General features: G+C 34.5%; 1 protein-coding gene and 1 long non-coding RNA gene across 2 annotated transcripts; both read right to left on the bottom strand.

The window, feature by feature from the left end:
- Positions 1-9309: 9309 nt before the first annotated feature.
- On the bottom strand, positions 9310-12385 carry LOC132285557 (disease resistance protein RPM1-like). The gene has a single exon (XM_059787750.1). The coding sequence runs from the start codon at positions 12267-12269 to the stop codon at positions 9435-9437; it is 2835 nt and encodes a 944-aa protein (XP_059643733.1). The 5' UTR covers positions 12270-12385; the 3' UTR covers positions 9310-9434.
- A 4745-nt stretch (positions 12386-17130) lies between these two features.
- Positions 17131-20443, bottom strand: LOC132285723 (uncharacterized). Its single transcript, XR_009472595.1, has 2 exons — positions 18297-20443; positions 17131-17352 (listed from the first exon to the last, which is right to left on the bottom strand). It is a non-coding gene; the product is annotated as an uncharacterized LOC132285723 (long non-coding RNA).
- Positions 20444-22709: the final 2266 nt, after the last annotated feature.

Raw genomic sequence — 22709 nt, 5'->3', positions numbered from 1 at the left:
CTAGAAAATTAGGGTTTATGTTCTCATCTAATGGAGGCTCCCACAAGCCTAGTTTTCCAAGGTCATTCATGGAGGCATATGAGTGATTCCTAAAGGCAAAACAATTACCAAGAAGATGGAGATCCAAGAAGAATGCATCTTGCTAAGGAATCTACAATAAGTGAGAACATTCACTTTAGAGGAGAGATTTAAGGTTTACTCAAACCTTGATATAAGTATTCAATCTTTTAATTGAATGATACATCATGTTTTATTTTTGCATAAAACTTGTCTCTATGTAATGAATCAAGATCTATGAATTTAAATCTCCCGAAAAGTTTTTAAAACTAGCACGTTTCCTAACAGTGGTATCAGAGTATGGTTTGATTCATTACTAGAGATCATGATTTTATGAAAATTCATCATTCATGGATCTAATTTTGATATGCATATATTTATTTATTGATGTATGTTGATGTATGAATTAATATATTGATATATATTGATACATGATGATGTATGTATAATTGTGAATGGATGATGATATGTGTTTTGGGCCATGGATGAAGCTTATAGGAATATTGAATGTAATTTTATCTTTGGATGAATGTAATTAAGGTTTTGATTTAGCCGTTTGAAAGTTCAATGATGTAATTTATTTTTTTCCATTATATTTCAAATTGTAAATATTTTTAAAGCCATGTAATCTTCATCAAAGGATGCTATGAAGCTTCAAGAACGTCCAAGAGGGTTAAATTAGGCTTCAGGAATTTTCTGGGATTTTTTAGAAATTTTTCAGAATTTTTCTGGAATTTTTTAAGGCCTAATTTAATTTCTGGAATTTTTCGGCGATTTTCAGGCGACCGGAAAGTTGTCGGCGGCAAGGTTTTGGCCGGAGATCAAGAGGGATTGATGGGAAATATTCCCATGTGACGCGGCTAATGATAGACCCTCGCGCATTACTTAGAGCATATAAATGTTAAAAGCTGAATCCATTGGCCATTTAAATTGTTTCTGTCTGTTATTTATTTATTTAACTGATGCATGGAATAATTAATTGTTTATTATTATTATTCATGCATTGGATCCATGATATTTAATTAAATAACTTGATTTATATTAATTAAATTACGAAAATTAATTGGATTTGATTACTAATTGATTTGAGAGTACTTATTGGGAAACGAAAAATTATTTTTGTAAATTATTTTTAAAGTGTGCTTCAAATTAAATATTAGTGAATCATTTAAAGTTCAAATATTTTTTAAATTTAATTGGATTAAAATCAAGACGTTTAGCATGCATCATATCATGTATTTGAATAAAATGAAAACCTTAATTATGAATGATTAAAAAAATTGAGTGGGAGCGGGGATTTTTATACATTGCCCCATAGCCTTCATTATTAATACCATTGTAATTAGATCTTCAAAAATAAGGCCCCACGCATGATTTGATGAGTCTTAATATTACAAGAATGGTTGTCTCATAAAAATAAAAATATTAAATGTTTATTGTAATTAGATCTTTAAAAATAAGGCCCTACGCATGATTTAAAGAGTCTAGATTATAATGACAACATATTTAATGTTTTATTTTTCGTTAGAGCTCTAATAACGTTATACACTCAATCTAAAATCAATAGTGTTAGCTCCCTAACGGAGTGGTCTACACTTGGTGATTTTAGAAAGGCTAAACATAATCGGGAATCATTTCATATAGATAGACAAGACATTGTCTTAAGAAATATGGAGATGAAGGGATTTGCCCGCCAATAACAATAATGAACTTCGCCAACCGAATAAGTTATTGGTGTATTGGTTATCCGATTTTTCATGCAGTGGTTAAGGGACCCACATATTATTTTAATGGAAGTGCTCACCTAATAGCAAATGAATCTCTACAATAGTAATAATGAACTCCTCAAACAGGATAAGTTATTGACATATTGATTGGTTGATTTATTATGCTACAGAGTTGAGGGACCCACATTAATTAAAAGGGATTGTTCACCAATAATGATAATGATCTCTTGTTCGATTGAGATTTATTATATTATGTGGTAAACAAACTCATTTTAATTTTAAATATGCATGACAGTATTAATAATTCACCTTGCATATTGTATGAATGCATTTATATTTAGACTAATTATGTCTAATCAATTTTATCTGCTTGCTAATTTCAATGTATGTGGACTTCATTTATAATGACTAGAAAAGGAATTTAGATATTTTATTCACAACGTGGTGGTACAAATGTATTTACTACTCCTAAAATCTAATCCTTTTACTTTAAGATACCCAAGAGAACATTAATGCTTTGATTAAGTGAAATAAGACAAATGAGATGAATTGGTGCAATATTCTAGAGTTTACCTCGAATACGCTCCAAAGCTAACATTTACATTATTTTATTTTCTTCAAGCATCATGTTAAATGTCAATAAGATGTTTTGGTGAGATTAGATAGAGAGTATGCTAAAGTACTATATCAGACTTGAATAGCATCAAGATAGCCTAAGGAACTCCAGTATGAAATCGAATTTTGGAAAATGATTGTTTATTATTTAAAATTAGCTGGAGATCAATAGGGCTGACTTGGGTGGTAAGTTTCAAGTTGACATGATTATTGCCTTGTTACCAAACTTGTTCGACTCTATTAGAGTGAACTAAATAAGGAATCAGTTTGAGTTCACACTCGCTGATATTCTTATAGAATTGGTAACAGATGAAGGGATAATCAAGAGTTTGGGCGTTCCTATCAATCTAACCTAGTCTATACCATCTTCTTCTAGGCCCAAGTGGACGGGCAAAGCAAAGAAGAAGGATGATAATAGGACTAGGTTAGCACAAAACATAGGTATCTAAAAGGTTAAAGGGAATAAGGCAGTGTATGTTGAGGGCGAATGAAACTGTTTCTTTTGCCGTTAACTAAAACACTATAGGACGAACTGTCTAAGCAATGACGTGGCATAGGAAAATATATATTTAATCATTGAGCTATGTTATGTGGTTGCATCTATTAATTCCTGATGGATAGATTCTGGAGCCACTAAACATGTTTGCAATTCATCGTAAGGATTTCAGGAATCCAGAAGCCTTGATGATATGGATATATATTTATCTTTTGACCTGATGCCAAGGTTGTAGTTAGGTCAGTGGGAGTATTACATCTGAAATTAGAGAGTATGAGGATATTAGTATTAGAGAACTATCTTTATGCACAGAAGTTAGACGCAATCTAATTTTTGTTTCACTTGTGGTTTATAAAAACTGTGTTGTTATTTTGTAAAACTGGTTTTATAAAATTGAATAGATATGCTATTGCTTCTGGTGCATTGAAAGATGGTTAATATACTATAATCACAAACTCTTAAGATTTGCAGGATGTAAAAACTAATGTTGCATCTTCTAGATTGAATGTTAAGAGAAAAATTGTTATTCCTGACTCATTGTATTTTTAATGTCTATTTTTGGGTTGTTATCAATCAAAATAAGATTCAAAGATTGGTCAATGAAGGTTAATTACCTAGTGAGGCAGGGGAGCCTAAACCAAACTTGTGAACCCTATTTTGAAGGATAGATAACTCTTAGGGCTTAATCAGCCAGATGAAATAGACATAAAGGACAATTGGAGTCGGTACACACTGACACGTGTGGTCTTATGAACATCCAAGCAAGATTACTCACGTTTTGGATAAGTTTATCTGATGCAACACAAGTCTTAAACTCTTGGTATATTCTGAGAAGGTTAAGACTGATGTGGAGCACATATTAGGTAAACTTATCAAGACACTTCGATCTGATCGAGGATATGAGTATTTCTTGGGATAGTACAAAGACTATATGGTCAATGAGGGTATTATGTACTAGTTTTCCGCAATTGACGCTAAATGCATTTAGGTGTCAAATAGGAATAACATAATTCCACTTAACATGGTTAGATCTATGATCAGTTATGCCACATTATTTCTTTCATTTAAGAGTTTAGCGTTAATGACAATGATGCGCATTATGAACTGCATTCCATCTTAGTCTGTCTCAAGGATACCATTGAGCTGTATTTTTGACTAAATCTTAGTTTGAATCACATGCACGTATGGGGTAGTTTTGCACATGTGCGTTTGATATGGACAAGTAAGTTGGAAGCAAATCATAGGCATGCTAGATTTGATAGATACTCTTAAGTCACTAGGATGGATTATTTTATGATCTCAATGATAAAAGTTGACTGTTTACACTCACTGTTTATCTATAGGAGGATCATATTATGAATTACATACCTAGTAGCATAATGTTAGAGAATATGGTATGAGTATCAGATGTACCACATTTGAACACACTTATTATAGAGATTGAGAATAATAAATGAATTCTCTATTGATGCGTCAGCATCATCTTGTACACAGATTCCTGCATCGGTACATTAATGTAGTGGGAGGATTATCATCCAATCCGACAGAATCATGTTTTTAAGTGAGACCATTATGGATATCCCTGTTAAACATGAGTTGGACCCAGTAAGCTACACGGAAGCGTGAACCGATATGGATACAGATCGTTTTGGCGAGTTACTATGAAATCAGAGTTGGAATCTATGTATTCTAATAAATTCTGGGATCTTGTAGAACTTTCTAGTAGGGTGATTCCTATGGAAGGCAAGTTAATCTACAAAAAGATACCAGAAGATTTTTTTGTGAATAAATCATTAGTGTACAAGGGAATGCCATTATTTTTCTGATTCTATATTTATATATGACATCCTACTCATTTAGAATGATGTGGAAGTTTTGTCATCGATAAAAAAGTAGTTGTTCAATTACTTTTAAATGAAGAATTTTCAAGATGTAAGCTATATTCCTAGGATCAAGCTTTTGCAAGATCAGGTTAAAAGGAAAATAGGCTTATCTTAATAATCCTACATTGGAAAAGTTTTTATCAGGTTTGGTGTGCATAACTCAAAGAATGAGTTCTTGCTTTATTGATATGGATTGCTCTCTCTAGTAAGTAGTTTTTCAAGATTATCAAAGAAGATTGAGCAAATGAGACTGGAACAATATGCTTCGGCATATGAGAGTCTCATATATGTCATGGTCTATACCAAACAGGACATCCGCTACATAGTAGGGATAGTCAGTAAAGATCAGTCCAATACTGGACTTGACAACTAGTCTGTTGTGAAAAATATCATTAAGTACCTAAGGAGAATCAATGATATCATACTCATTTATGGATGTGATGATATGGTCCTAGTCAGGTATGCTAGTTCTGATTTTCAATCAGAAGTAGATACTATGAGGTTCATGACTTAGTGTATGTTCACTTAATGGAAGGGAAATCAGTTGGTAGATTGTTAAGCAGATTTCAACTGCTGACTCAAACCTGCAGGTGGAATATATTGCAGCCTTAAAGGCGGCAAAAGAAGCCTATTGGTGTGATTTCACTGATTTAGAGGTTGTGGAGCATACTAGCCTACCTATCGAGCTATATTGCGACAATAGTGCAGAAGTAGTCCAAACCAATGACCCAAGGTTCCATAGATGAACAAAATACACTGATAGGAAGTATCATGTTCTACATGATATTGTCCAGCAAGAAAATGTACTTGTGGCTAGAACATTGCATTGGAACACAACTTTGTTGATCCATTAACAAAGGTGTCGTCGATCAATAGTTTTGATCAACACCTGGATAACATTGGAGTTAGATGCAATTTGAATTGGCTATGAGGAAAATGTACTTGTGGCTAGAACATTGCATTGGAACACAACTTTGTTGATCCATTATCAAAGGTGTTATTGATCAATAATTTTGATCATCATCTGGATAACATTGGAGTTAGGTGCAATTTGAATTGGCTATGAGGGCAAGTGGGAGCTGTTGGGATTTATATGCCCTGGCATAGCAAATTCCTGTTTGGATTAAAGTGACATATGTTCCTGACGTTTATGAAATATTTATGTTTTATATAATTGGTGAATTCAATATATTATATTTCGATTCATTATAGAATTGATAGTGTCCATTTGATTAGAAGAGATATTTATATATATGTTTGTGATGGCAATCTATGCATGATATATAAATAGTAATCATAAATGGTTCATAGTCGGTAATTATGGATGGACTCATAATTAATTAAGATTTGAACTAGATCCGCGTTAGATTGAGATATATTGCAAGAGGCGTCGTATGCAATTGCTCCCTATCACCATCATGGCATTTGACTCTTAAGTATGAGAAAATTATAGACTCTTTTATTAATTAATAATTACTTTGATTTGTTCGGCGGATTCTTCGGGATCCTTAGACCGACACTTTGGGTAGTTATGTAATTAATAGTTAGAGGGTTATATTTTCAATATTTGCATCGTTGCTACTTGTATTTATTTTGTATTGATTATGGTTGATCACAAAGTAAATTCGAAGGCCTTCGTGTATTTTTAGACAAAATGATTTATTATATATTTATTTATTTAAATTATTATTTTTGTCAAACAAATGTTTTATTGTGATCGAGCCAGAAATAATCAAAGGTACCAAAATAAATATATTAATTAAGTAGTCGGATTGATGGCTTTATTAATCCGGTAACTAATTATGCATAGAGGGGTCAAAGTGTAATATTGACTTAGAGGTTATTTATTATTTAATTGGAGTTCAATTAATTTCTTTTAGTGGAGTAGAAATTAATTTATGAATTAATTGAATTGGGTCCATGAACCGGGCCAATTATTAATTCATTATAGCCAATAAAATAATAGGCCCAATGGATTCTCACTCATAGCCCAACTTGATATTGGAATCATATTAGATTTGAGACATGTGAATTAGAGATTGAGAAGGATTAGTTGTTTCCTTTTCTTTACCTTTATGTTGCCTATAAATATACATGGTTTATGTATATTTTAGGTGTGATTTTTAGTAAAAGGAAAAAGGAATATATTTTCTCTCTCTAGAAAATTAGGGTTTATGTTCTCATCTAATGGAGGCTCCCACAAGCCTAGTTTTCTAAGGTCATTCATGGAGGCATATGAGTGATTCCTAAAGGCAAAACAATTACCAAGAAGATGGAAATCCAAGAAGAATGCATCTTGCTAAGGAATCTACAATAAGTGAGAACATTCACTTTAGAGGAGAGATTTAAGGTTTACTCAAACCTTGATGTAAGTGTTCAATCTTTTAATTGAATGATACATCATGTTTTATTTTTGCATAAAACTTGTCTCTATGTAATGAATCAAGATCTATGAATTTAAATCTCTCGAAAAGTTTTTAAAACTAGCACATTTCCTAACAGTGACGTCTTTCAGCAACTACCCTGACTCTGGATTTGATGCTTTGTATCTCAGAAGCAATTTGAAGCCGGACTTTTACGTTCTTGAGAGAACGAAAAGTCTTCCTAAGAAAAACAAGGTATCTGTTCCCGTCATGACGACGAGGCATCAGACGGAGCATGAAAACATCAAGAACGGTGTCATGAGCAACGTCTCTCACTTGCTTAACCCATACTTTGATTTCTGGGTCACTCTCTTCCATTGAATCGGCAACTCTGAGGAAAGCAGTCATGCTCTCGAATTCAGCTCTGATGTAAACAACTTCTTTGCGAACTTCACTAAACAGGTTCACCTCTTCCTGGAGTAAGGTTGCAAGCTTGTCTAGCAGAAAGAAAACTGCACCCTCAGCCATTTTTTGTTTCCTAATGAAATCTGTCTTGCAGTAAACTTAATTCGTGCTTGAATGAGTACTGGATAAAGAGGAAATGGTGATTGGTTGTCTACGGAGTAATATGAATTTCAAGATTATAAATGGGTGGCTAGTAATGCAAGTCAAATCAAGTCGAGTTTTCCTGTGATAACTGGGATTTTTTTTTTAATTTTAAATTATATTTATTTCATGTTTTTAGGTTAACAAAATTGATTATTTTGTTTTAGTTAGAGACTTATTCATAGGAGATTTTGAATTTCAGTTTGATTTGATTTTGGTGCGACCTACAAGGAGTAATAGGTTGGTTTGGTTTTTGGTTGCAATTGTGTATTTATTCAATATATATATATATATATAGAGCATATGTGGATTGAGACAAGGAGCAAGTGCACGAATTGATGGGAGAAGAAAAAGATTGGTAATGTTTTGGGCCCCACCAAGAAAGATTGGTTTTGATTTATTGTGTGTATATATATATATATATTTTAGTGCATCCGATGGTTGGATAAGGGGCTGCCGAATTGAAAAAAAAGGGAAAGAGAAATGTGATGATGGCTACAGAAAAGTAATGATACTTTTCGTGGGACCCACTAGGTGAACAATGAGTTTGAATTCTGATTTTTGTTTCTTTGCGTGTGTGTGTATATATATATATATATATATATATATATATATATATGAGGCATCTGTTGAAGGAAGCAAAAAGGGGTAGCTGCCGAATTTTGCAGGGATAAGAAAAGGGTAAATTGTAATGTTATTAGCGGGGCCCACACTATGGGATTGTTTTGAGTTCACTTAGTTGTCTGATGGAGTGTATATGAAATGATAAGGAAATCTTAAGGAAAACCAAATGAGTGATATTGTCTGATATGGAGGCATGAGCGAGATTTTGTGAAATAAATATAATTAATTTTTTTCAATTTAATATAATTTAACGCATTCTAAAGTAGAAAGTGTGTTTTTTGCTAAGATAAAAATAAATATAATTATTTTTTTTCAAATTTAAAAATTATGCTTTTTTCTTCATATGAAATCTTAAGAACTTAAAATTTGGTTTAAGACGGTATTATCAATTATGACCATGGAAATAATATAAAGAAAATGGGTATTAGGAAAAGGTTAAGAGTTAGGATGGATACATGATCATGGCAAAATTGATTAAACAATGTCCCTCTAAAAATATGAAGATGGAAAAATAGAAAAAAAGAAAAGAAATCAAGAAAAAGTTGTGTGCTTCATCATTATTATTTTCGAGACAAGAAAGAAAGTTTCATTCCTGTAAATCACTCTTGGAACATCATTATGATTATATTTCAGCACCTTTTTTCTTCAGACCAGGTGACTCAATAAATGAGTTATTGAATTAGCTTTTCTACAAACCTAATTCAGTGTTAAACAGGTAAGAATAAAACTAATATCCTCCCAAATTTAGAGAGATGTCGAACAGGTAAGAATAAGACTAATATCCTCCAAATAGCAGCAATACAACTTAGAAGACTCTTAGATTCAAAAAGAATTTCACAGTGACGTTGGACAATCAAATTAGTATAATCCCACCCCAAACTCCATTTAGTAGCCTTCACAACTGTTAGAAATTTCAACCATAAGAGCAGTACAAGTAATACAGGAACAAGTAATACAAGTGCTTTTATTGACGAAACAGGAACAAGTAACACAGAAAGTAACGAGTGAGGATGAGCCCAACCTAACTTATGTCTCTCTCTCTCTCTCTTATATAAATTTTTCTCTACAGATTTCGCACCATTAAACAACCATTTTGAAAGTAAAAAATATTAACTTGGGGAATATGAGCTATTTTCCAGTAATCCGCACCTCTTTTGTTTCGATCCACCTTCTCAAGTAATTCATGATGCACATCAAGCAACTGAAGCGATTGAAGTTTGGTTAGATGTTCAATACCTGATGGCACCTCCTCAACTAATTCACAATCCTTTATACCTAGTGTTTCAAGAAGAGGCATAGCACCTTCCTCCACTCTCACCCATCTCAATCCTTTTAATTTGATAAGGTATAAAGTCTTAAGCCTCTGAAACCCTCCAGCCTTGATACACAATTCCTCTCTTTCATAAGCGTCTTTAAGGAAAATCTCCATCAGGTTGGGCAAATCTTTAAGGGATTGCATTGGATCATCCCTTAACTTGCTCCATTCTAATCTTACTTTCACCAGGTTATGAAGAGAGAGTATCCAATTTGGTAATTTATCTAAACGTCCCCGCAAATATAGCCCTCGAAGAAACCGAGGAGTTGAAGACAAGGATTGAATATCAAGGATCTCGTCCTCTTCTATCGAGGTCACTTCCAGTGAACGAAGGTTGCTCAACTTTTCAATGGAGGAGCACAGACCCTTTCCATCTTCCCTCCTCAACTTTAGAATCCCTAATCTCTTCAGTTGGGTCAGCTTCCCTAGCTCGCTAACTATAGCACTGCCACCATCACCATGACTTGCCTCGACATAAAAAAGCTTCTGCAGGGACGACAAACCACCAATTCCCTTTAATGCTTCAAAACCATTTCCACTGTGAAATTGTTGGTATCGTTCCATCAAAGTCCCGTACCTATACACCAGGAGATGGCGAAGTCGTTGGAGCTTCAGAATCTCAATTGGAAGCACAGTAACAAAGGTGTTCTTAAGATCCAAAGTTCCAAGATTTACAAGGTTTCTGATGGACTTGGGAAGCATTTTCACCTTTGTCCCTCTCAAGCTTAGATACTTAAGATGAAACAATTTCAAAACTTCATCTGGAACCGTCTCCAAAGAAGCATCTCTCAAGTCTAAAACTTTTAGCAACTTCAAATTACCACTAAGCAATGTAGGTGTCGATGACAAAGGATCAACCACCCCAAACATGAGCATCGAACGAAGTTGGGAGAATTGCTCGATTTGTTGCATAGAATTTACCAACGTATTAGTAGTGTTATGGATTGACAAGCGTCGAACTTTATCCGGCAATGGTGTGTTTCCAGCTTCACTGGCGAGTATTGCTACAATATTTTGATCTCTTGACTTGGAAGTAGCAATTTCACGCAGAAGGTCATGGATACGACACGTTCTGGCCCTTCCATCAACACTTGTCTCTGCCACTTGGATCAAACTTCTGTTGAGAAGCTCATAGAGATATCCCTCTGCAACTTCTTCAATTGTCTTTCCAGCTTCCCTGATTTGCACAAATCCTTCTGCTGTCCACAGTCGAATCAATCTCATACACTCAATGTCGTGATCTTCCGGGAAAATGCTCAAATACAAGAAACAAATTTTGAGATACCAAGGCAAATCGTTATAACTCAGAGAGAGTATATTTTTCATGCTCTGAAGCTTATTGTTACCTTGTAATTCCCCTCCAAGGCTGCGATTCAGCATATCCCAATCATCAATTCTACAATGGCTCTTCGTTGCCAAAACACCACCAATAGCCACGATCGCAAGTGGTAACCCTCCGCATCTTTTTAAGATACTTTCAGAAATCTCCTCCAAATGCGGAGGGCAGTTGGTGTCGCCCGGAAATGCTTTTCTGCAAAAGAGAATCCAAGATTCTTCCGGAGAAAATTGATGCAAATGATAAACGTTACCACCAGTTGCTTTGCAAGAGGTGGAAGCTATATCCCCGAAACGTGTTGTGAGCACGATTCGACTTCCGGAATTGTTGTTGGGGAAAGCATATTTGACAGCTTCCCAATCATGAATACTCCAAATGTCATCAAAGACAACCAAGTACCTCCTCTGCTGCAAAAATTCATTAATAACCAGTTTGAGCCTGTTAATATCCATCTTTCGCAATCCTTGGGGGACGGATCGCTTTATCTCACCAAAGAGCTGTTGAATCATGGCTCTTAGGAGTTCCACCATCTTAGGAGATTCAGAAACAGCGAGCCAGGCATGGCTCTCGAACTGTTTCTTCACTGCTGCATCATCATAGACTTTCTTAACAAGGGTGGTTTTACCCAAGCCTCCCATTCCCACCACAGAAACCACTTTTAGTACTCCTGAATCGTCCGCCTGATCGACCAGCAAACGAATCAGCTCCTGCTTGCGCTTGTCGATGCCTACGAGCTCAGCTTCTGGTACAAGGAGTGCATCACCTCGCGAATCATACCACTTGTTGTTGTTTACCACATGAGTGGTGGAGCTTGAGCCGCCTTTTGAGATATCAAACTTGCGACAGTATCTGTGATGTCTGTCAGCAACGTCCCTGACTCTGGATTTGATGCTTTGTATCTCAGAAGCAATTTGAAGCCGGACTTTTACGCTCTTGAGAGAACGAAAAGTCTTCCGAAAAAAAACAAGGTATCTGTTCTCGTCGTGACGACGAGGCATCAGACGGAGCATGAAAACATCAAGAAAGTCTTCGGTGTCATGAGCAACTTCTCTCACTTGCTTAACCCATATTTTAATTTCTGGGTCACTCTCTTCCATTGAATCGGCAACTCTAAGGAAAGCGGTCATGCTCTCGAATTCAGCTCTGATGTAAACAACTTCTTTGCGAACTTCACTAAACAGTTTGACCTCTTCCTGGAGTAAGGTTGCAAGCTTGTCTAGTAGAAAGAAAACTGCACCCTCAGCCATTTTTTGTTTTCTAAAGAAATTTGTCTTGCAGTAGACTTAATTTGTGCTTGAATGAGTACTGGGTAAAGTGGAAATGGTGATTGGTTGTCTATGGAGTAATAGGAATTTCAAAATTACAAATGGGTGGCTAGTAATGCAAGTCAAGTCAAGTCAAGTCAAGTCGGGTTTTCCTTTCAATCTCTCTAGTACTATAAGTAAGCTTTGAAGTGGTAGATGTATGAATGGCACGTCATAGACTTGTACATGTGTAATCATGTTAGTTAAAAAAAAAAAAGAAAAAAAAAAGCACTCACACATTGACTCACCCTGTCTTAATTTATTAATTTGTGAAATTCCACTTGGCATCCTCTTTTCATAACCAGTGACTTAGGGCATTCTCATTCCTTGATTTATTTATTTATTTTTATTAATGATATCTATCACATAGTGTAGTATACAGATCACACAAATATAAACCCTATGCAAAAAAATATATATATTTTTAACTCCCTTTTGATGTGCGACACCCATCTCATGGGTGAGCACAGCACTGAACAAAAGCGGCTGAACTTTATAATCCAATAATCTTGTGTTAGTGTGTTTGGAATACACTGAATTGAATCATAGTAAGATCACACTATATAATGTATTGTCATCATTTTGGTATATTTTTTATTTACTAAATTTATAGGTTCTAAATCCTGAGGAATTTAGTGAACTCAAGTTTCAGTATTAGTCACATTGATTTACCAATGTGTAAAATCTTTTTAAGATCAATATCACGGTATCTTGGGTGGCTAATGTTGAAGTTCTGGGAACATAAATGCTCAATATGAAATCTACACTCTTTATAAGAGTTAGAATATCCCCTTGATGCAGTTTAATAAGTTTGATCACTGAAATCTGGTTAGGGCATTTTAGTAAAATGTTTACTAAATTATTTTTTTATTATTTATTTAGAAAAAAATATTTATTTTGAAAAATTCTTTTATAAAAAAAATTCAGTGATCATAAGGATTGAATTGGTTACTCAAGGAATATAAGAAATAAGCATGACTTAGGTGGGATAGTATTTATTTTCCTTGGGGCTACTTATGAATATTCGGTAGTGGAGGGACTTATATGTAGTTATTTAATATGACAAGGCCTTGTTGTAATTTTTTAATCCTAGAAAGTTGTGAGATAACTCTATCTCTATCTAATTAGAGTTAGTATAAGAATCTCTTTTGATTCTCATCTCTAGCCCCATCTCTATACGTAATATCTCTTAAGTTAATTGTTCTATTATTCACGCACAAACTTACAGAATACAGAACAATCGAGAGTGAGAGATATAGGGTTTGCACAAACTTGTGTATTCCGGGGATATAGTGGTGAAGGTTTACTGGTGTTCAAGGTTAAAGGAGGAGCAATCTAATTCACTGTTATTCTCGGAATGTTGATGATTAATCAATCGTCCAAAGGTATGAAATCCCTTTTCAGTATTTCTTGATTTGATGAAATATCACGTGGATTTAATCCTGAAAATTTTAAATCGTTTCCGTTGTGCCTTCAATCTAATGAATGAAGGTTGCTCAACTTTTCAATGGAGGAGCACACACCCATTCCATCTTCCCTCCTCAATCTCCTCAGTTGGGTCAGCTTCCCTAGCTCCCTCATTAAAGTATTGTCGCCATCACCGTGATTTGGCTTGACATGACAAAGCTTCTGTAGGGACGACAAACCACCAATTCCTTTCAATGTTTCAAAATCATTTCCACTGTGAAATTTTGCAAGTTATTCCATTGAAGTCCAATACCTATGCACGAGGAGATGGTGAAGTCCTTGTAGCTTTAGAATCTCAGTTGGAAGCATAGTGACAAAGGTGCTTTTAAGATCCAATATTTCTAGATTTACAAGATTTCCAATGGACTTGGAAAGCATTTTCACCTTTGTTCCTCTCAAGCTTAGATACTTGACATGAAATAATTTGAAAACTTCTTTTAAAACTATCTTCAATGAAGCATCTCTCAACTCTAAAACTTTTAGCAACTTCAAATTACCATTATACAATATAGGTGTCTATGACAAAGGATCAACCACCCCAAACATGAGCATTAGACGAAGTTAGGAGACTTATTTGATTTGTTGCATAGAATTTACAAAGGTATTAGTAGTATTATGGATTGATAGGCGTCGAACTTTATCCAGAAATGATGTGTTTCCACCTTCACTCCCTATTATTGCTACAATATTTTGATCTCTTGACTTGGAAGTAATAATTTTACGCAAAAGGTCATGGATACGACGCGTTTTGGCCCTTCCGTCAACAGTTGTCATTGCCACTTGGATCAAACTTCTATTGAGAAGCTCGTAGAGATATCCCTCTGCAACTTCTTCAATTATCTTTCCAGCAACTTCACTGATTTGTACAGATCCTTCTGTTGTCCATAGTCGAATCAATCTTATACACTCGATCTCGTAATCTTCGGGAAAAATGCTCAAATACAGTAAACAAGTTTTGAGATACCAAGGCAAAAACTCATGGAGAGTATATTTTTCATGCCTTAAAGTTTATTGTTGCCTTGTAATTCCATTCCAAGACTGCGATGAACCATATCCCATTCATCAATTCTACTCTAGCTCTTCGTTGCCAAAACATCACCAATAACCACGATCGCAAATGGTAACTGTTGGGATTTATATGCCCTGCCATAGCAAATTCCTATTTGGATTAAAGTGACATATGTTCCTAACATATCTGAAATATTTATGTTTTATATAATTGGTGAATTCAATGTATTATGTTTCGATTCATTATAGAATTGATAGTGTTCACTTAATTACAAGATATATTTATATATGTATGTGATGGCGATCAATACATGAATATAAATAGTAATCATAAATAATTCATAGTCAGTAATTATGGATGAACTCATTATTAACTAAGACTTGAACTGGATCCGCGTTAAGTTGAAATATATTGCGAGAGCTATTGTACGCAATTGCTCCCTATCACCGTCATGGCATTTGACTCTTAAGCAAGAGAGAAGTATAAATTCTTTTATTAATTAGTAATTACTTTGATTTGTTCGGCGGAATCTTCAGAATCCTTAGACCGGTACTTTGGGTAATTATGTAATTAATAGTTAGAGGGTTATATTTTCAATATTTGCATCATTACTACTTGTATTTATTTTGTATTGTCTATGGTTGATCACAAAGTAAATTCGAAGGCCTTCGTGTGTTAGACAAAATGATTTATTATATATTTATTTATTTAAATTATTATTTTTATCAAACAAATATTTTATTGTGATCAAGTCGGAAATAATCAAAGGTATCAAAATAAATATATTAATTAAGTAGTCGGATTGATGACTTTATTTATCTAATAACTAATTATACATAGAGGGGTCAAAGTGCAACATTAACTTAGAGGTTATTTATTATTTAATTAGATTTCAATTATTTCTTTTAGTGAAGTAGAAATTAATTTATGAATTAATTGAATTAGGTTCATGGATCGGGCCAATTATTAAGTCATTGTAGCCAAGAAAATAAAAAACGCAAATGATTCTCACTCATAACCCAACTTAATATTGGAATCCTATTAGATTTGAGATATGTGAATTAGATATTGAGAATGATTTATTGTTTCCTTTCCTTATCTTTATATTGCCTACATATATATGGTCCATGTATATTTTATAAGGGACTTTTGGAAGAAAAAAGAATATATTTTCTCTCTCTAGAATTTTAGGGTTAGTATTCTCATCTAATGGAGGCTCCCACAAGCCTAATTTTCCAAGTTCATTCATGGAGGCTTATGGGTGATTCCTAAAGGTAAGACCATTACAAAGAAGATGGAGATTCAAGAAGAAGGCATCTAACAAAGGGATCTACAAAAAAGTGAGAACATTCACTTTATAGGAGAGATCTAAGGTTTACTAAAACCTTGATGTAAGTGTTCAATCTATTAATTGAATGATACATCATATTTTATTTTTGCATAAAACTTGTCTCTATGTGATGAATCAAGATCTATGTATGAAAATCCCAAAAAAAGTTTTTAAAACTTGCATGTTTCCCTACAGTAACCCTCCACATCTTTTTAAGATACTGTAACGACCCAAATCCACTGGATCCGGATCATTAAATGGGCCCTTACAAGACCCGAAATCATCCAAGGGTATTATGGTCATTTCACGTCAAATTCATATATTAAAGTCCAACAAGGACGAGATGGTCATTCATTGCACTCCTATTGATTTGAGACCCCAAGGGTATAATAGTCATTTACTGGTATCACATAATAAATAAGATAAAGTCCGGGCAATATAGTCATTTCCGTGGTTAAACTATAATTATTGAGTTTTATTGGGTCATAAAATAAATACTCGTAACTTTAAATAAAAGCATAATTAGGAAACTAAACAAAAAATGTATGGAACAGGAACCGGTTGACGTATAGGAGTTCATACGTTAACTGGTTTGGGTCACGCACAGTGATTGGCTCACTGCCAAGATACCGGTTGACGTGTGGGTGTTATACGTAGACTGGTTGGAGATGTGTATAGTGATAAAACCCACTGCCAGGATATTGGACACGTCGATTGGTTTGGAACGTGTACAATAATAACACACTGTCAAGATATCGGTCGACGTATGGGGAACTATACGGTCGACTGGTTCAGGTCATTCGGTTGACGTATGGGACATTACGTCGACTGATTCTGGGTTATTTACACTCAGTTGCTCACTGTCCAAAGAAGACCAATATATATCCACACTTGATAACCAACCACCAACGCCACTACACTTACGTACAAATTTAAATACATTTCAACATTTAATCCAAAAACAACAACCATTGTTAATGTAATTTACCACACGTTACTTAAAAGACATAAAGGGATATATTGTGATTAAAACATAATTACATTTCCATAATGGCCATATACAAAATGAACCTAAATACATCACTTGTTGCAAAATAATACATTTTTAGTTAACACTTTACAAAAATTAGGCCCAATTACAAAATATAGCAAAAAGAGACATTCTTCTAATCCAAGCTAAAGTTGCGATGGATTATCGCCCGCCACTTCTTTTCCCGAACCTGAAAATGTTAAAATAATGGGGTGAGCTAAACGCTTAGTAGGAAGTGTCTAAGACACACTTCTTATGACCCCGTGAATCCACGTAAGGAATAGGCAAAAGGAAACGGGATCATAGTATAGGGGTACATGGCAACAACTATAGCGGCAAGTATATAACAATTGTCACTCAAACACATACACGCCATATATTCTAATGAAATGCAATGTCATGTACATGTCACTCCCCATATCCGAAACATTTCCGTTTCAACTTTCAAATCTGTTAGTGTAATCCGACTCAAGGCACCTCCAAGGCGTCACGAAAGGAGGATTGGCTAACCATCCACAACCACAAGGTACCTCCAAGACGTCGCATCCGGCCTGGTTAGCTTAACCATACTCCCATTTAGACTACACTAACACCACAGACCACTAGGCGCCTCCTAGGCGTCCGAGTTTTCGCAAACACTTTTCAAAGCAATTTTCCCAAAATCCTTTCACTTGCTTTTAAACATTTTTCCCTTTTTCCTTTCCCAATGGATGCATGAATGCTTCATGCTTCTAATTGTTAATCCCACTATAGAACAACACATATGCTTGCAAGTTCAATTTCTAAAACAAGTACCTCATGCTTTCATTCAACATTAATTTAGCATATCAAGCTTATAAGGAGAAATTTCCATTTCACAAATGAATACTATTACACAATTTAACAACCAGCACATAAGCTCATATTTCTTATATACAACACATAAGCAACTTGCAAGAATTTAAGCAAATTAGATACACGAAACACAAATTCCATACACATAAGCATGCTTATACACATTATATCAACTTTCACATGTATACACTTTCCAAAACATAATATTTAAACAATTTGCAAAAGTTTTAACCAATTAAGCATCCAATACTAGAATTAACTCACAAAAGCATAAAAAATCATAGATTAGAATACCCCTACCTCAAGATATGTAAAAAGCCCCTATTTGTACCCTAAATCCCAAGTCTCCTAGAGTGCACCAAACACAAAATTGCTTCATCAATTCGTAGAACTCACCGTGATCTTCCATTTGCCGCAAACGGCACTCAAAAATACCAAATATTGAGAGAGAGATCAAGAATTGAAATTTGGAACCAAAAAAAAAAAAAACGAAAAAAAAAAACAAGAAGAGGAGGGAGAGAGATACGGGAGAAGAGAGAAATTGAGAGACCAAAAAGTGGTCTCTAACCCCTTTAAGGTGGGGGGTGGGTCTCACTCAATTTTCCTTTTCTTTTCCTTTTTCTTTTTCTCATTAATTCCCTCCATAAATTTACATATTCATCAACTATTAAAAATAGTCACACACAACATATTAATTAAAATGAACATGATGCAATTGGACCCAACCAAAATCCCCATATGCAACAGTTCCAGTAGCGGGTCCCACACGGGACTGTCCGTCCCGAAAATAGAAAAATGCCGAAATGGCGACCCTTACATTTCAAAGAGCCCTGAACTCAATGAAACACCTCCACCAACTCTCGGACATAACCGGCACACTCCACGGTGTCTAGCACTCAAAAACGAGGAAGGATGAAAATACCCTGGAAAAAATAAAAAATTTCCAAAAATGAAAAATGGTGAAAATTGAAATCACTACAGATACTTTTAGAAATCTCCTCCAAATGCGGAGGGCAGGAGGTGTTGCCCGAAAATGCCTTTCTGCAAAAGAGAATCCAAGATTCTTCTCAAGACAATGGATGCAAATTAAAAAAAAAATCACGTTTCCCTACAGCAACCCTCCACATCTTTTTAAGATACTTTTAGAAATCTCCTCCAAATGCGGAGGGCAGGAGGTGTTGCCCGGAAATGCCTTTCTACAAAAGAGAATCTAAGATTCTTCCCAAGACAATGGATGCAAATGATAAACGTTACCACCAGTTACTTGGCAAGAGGTAGAAGCTATATCCCCGAAACGTGTTTTAAGCACTATTCGACTACCAGAATTGTTGTTGGGGAAAACATATCTGACAGCTTCCTAAGCATGAATACTCCAAATGTCATCAAAGACAACCAACTACCTCCTCTGCTGCAAAAATTCATTAATAACCTGTTTGAGCCTGTTAATATCCATCTTTTGCAATCCTTGGGGGATGGATTGCTTTATCTTACCAAAGAGTTGTTGAATCATTTCTCTTAGGAGCTCTTCCATCTTAGGTGATTCAGAAACAGTTACCCAATCCTCCCATTCCCACAACAGAAACCACTTTTAGTGCTCCTGAATCATCCACCTGATGGACCAGCAAACGAATTAGCTCCTGCTTATGCTTGTCGATACCTACAAGCTCAGTTTCTGGTACAAGGAGTGCATCACCTCGCGAATCATACCGTTTGTTGTTGTTTACCACATGAGTGGTGGAGCTTGAGCTGCCTTTTGAGATATTAAACTTGCGACAGTATCTGTAATGTCTCTCAGCAACATCCCTGACTTTGGTTTTGATGCTTTGTATCTCAGAAGCAATTTGAAGCCGGACTTTTATGCTCTTGAGAGAATGAAAAGTCTTCCGAAGAAAAATAAGGTATCTGTTCCCCCTCATGACGATGAGGCATCAGACGGAGCATGAAAACATCAAGAAAGTCTTCGGTGTCATGAGCAACTTCTCTCACTTGCTTAACCCATATATTGATTGCTGGGTCACTCTCTTCCATTGAATCGGCAACTCTAAAGAAAGTAGTCATGCTCTCGAATTCAGCTTTGATGTAAATAACTTCTTTGCGAACTTCACTAAACAGTTTCACCTCTTCCTGGAGTAAGGTTGCAAGCTTGTTTAGTAGAACGAAAACTGCACTCTCAGCCATTTTTTTTTTTGTTAAAGAAATTTGTCTTGCAGTAGACTTAATTTGTGCTTGAATGAGTACTGCATAAGGAGGAAATAGTGCTTGGTTGTCTATGGAGTAATATGAATTTCAAGATTATAAATGGGTGGTTAGTAATGCAAGTCAAGTGAAGTTAGGTTTTCCTTTCAATCTCTCTAGTACTATAAGTAAGCTTTGAAGTGGTACATGTATGAATGGCACGTCATACATGTGTAATTATGTTAGTTAAGAAAAGAGAAGAAAAGAAAAAAAAAAAAAACTCAAGGGTTATGTGCAATGCGTAAGTCATTTTTTGTCCCTGATTTCTGTGTAGCTAAACTTCTCTTTCTCATTTTAGGTAAGATATCTTAAATACTGTAGTAATTAATTGGTTTAGTTTCTAATTTTGGAATATATTTTTCTTATTATTCAAAATCCCTAATATTTTAGTCTAATGAATAACACTCAAAAGATATACTATGGATCATAGCACAAAATACTATTATTTCAAATTTTTTCCAAACTCTGGTGATTTTTAAGCAAACTAAATATCAAGAAGTCTATTCATTGGAAAAATCATAATAATCAGAGTTTAATTTGACTTGGTCAAATTGGGGACGCGGGACTATAGTACCTTGTGCGTATGAATGTGTTAAGACAAAGGACTAGACATAAAGAAATTAGAGCCGCGATACAATTAATGAGTAAGGTATGGACGTTTTCAGAATTTTTCATTGAAGTAATGTGTGGATGTGGTAGGAGTACAGTTTGTATTAGGTTTCCCATCCGGATATGTTTAAATAAATCTACATGTGGCATATGTGTATATATATATTTTTTAAATTAATTTTAAAAATTGGCACAGTACTTGCACAATTATTGGTGGTAAAGTTGTTCTGCATGTAAAATAATCTCAAGTGCCCATTTCTTTTCTTTCTCAAAACTCTAGTGCCCATTCAACTTTACAAAAAGCTAGCTATGGTATTGATGGCCCCAATGGATTTCTCTCATTTTGTGCGAATAAATACTTTAAATGTCATATTGATATTACACGCATTATTAAGAAGAATAATTAGATTAGTTCAATATCACACCTAAAGATTTTAAATCTGAATTCTCTTGACACGCGTTTTCTATTTTAATAAATATTTACGATAACTCACACATATAATCATGTCTTCTATCTGTGCTGTTAGAGCATTGAATCTAGACTTAACAAGTTTTCACATTTTCTTGTGTATTGTTGTCTTTCAAGACACCTATATTCTCTTCATACTTGAAAGAAAAGTCCTCTCCATCACCTCAAACCATTAATATGCTTTTTTTTTTTTTCTAAGCTTGTGGTCCTCTTTTAGAAAATATAAATAGGGTTGACGCATTAACGATCCGTAACATCTTAAATCCTCTTTTATCTTTGTCGGTATGTGTAGCGTAACTTTAATTAAGATATTTTGATTATTTATTCATTTATTTTTTATTTTTTGAAAAGTAAAAGAAGAAATTTGAAATATTCATGTTAATGTGTATAACACAGCAAAAAGATACTTTTTGCCTCTGATTCTAGAATAGCGGAAGCCTAGGGTATTAATTTTGCTCTTTTATATTGTGAAGGCCATATGCTAATGGGATATCCTATTGCTAAATGCTTTCATTATAGATTTCAGATGTCCAAGTTTAACATGAAATTTTGAAGATCATCAATTAAGGTGAAATAAATTAAGATGAAAAGATAAGTGGATTTGCACTACATAACAAAAGAAACAGAACCATTAATACATATCAAATTCTTGTGATGCAGAGAACTTCATCTAAAAGTGTATTTTTTTGCACTTTCAAATAATGACATATCTGTGATGTGAACCTAAAGATTTTAGCTTGGTCAGGACCTCAATAGCTGATGGTACCTTCCCTGGAATTTAAATTTAAAGCAAGCAATCTGATATCTTCAAGATAAGGCATTGCTAACTCTTTGAGTGTCATACTTGTGAATACACCCCCATTGCATGAAGATGTAAAACCTTTATATCCTAAAAACGCAATACATCATCATCATACTGAATTTCCACAAAATTGAACAAGACCTGAAAGGATTTTAGTGGATCATATAATATGATTCATTTCTTAATGAACTCCAGTTCAAGCATAGTTTAACAAGGCTTAGGAAGAAAAATATCTAAGGTTATAGCATAAATATATGTCTTTGCACCGTATCCATTTTAGATACTTACAGTTACATTACCTAATCTGTTAGAATTTATATGCCCTGGCATAGCGAATTCCTAATTGGATTAAAGTGACATATGTTTCTAAGATATTTGAAATATTTATGCTTTATACAATTGGTGAATTCAATGTATTATGTTTTGATTCATTATGGAATTGATAGTGTCCACTTGATTACAAGATATATTTATATATGTATGTGATGACGATCAATATATGAATATAAATAGTAATCATAAATAGTTCATAGTCGGTAATTATGGATGGACTCATTATTAACTAAGACTTGAACTGGATCCGTGTTAGGTTGAGATG

Source organism: Cornus florida, unplaced genomic scaffold (genome assembly GCF_030987335.1).
Source record: "Cornus florida cultivar Cherokee Brave unplaced genomic scaffold, ASM3098733v1 CherokeeBrave_3.0.0_Hap2_Chr11, whole genome shotgun sequence".
NCBI lineage: Eukaryota > Viridiplantae > Streptophyta > Magnoliopsida > Cornales > Cornaceae > Cornus > Cornus florida.
Note: the sequence above shows the minus strand (reverse complement) of the source record. Positions and strands in the feature narration are given on the sequence as shown.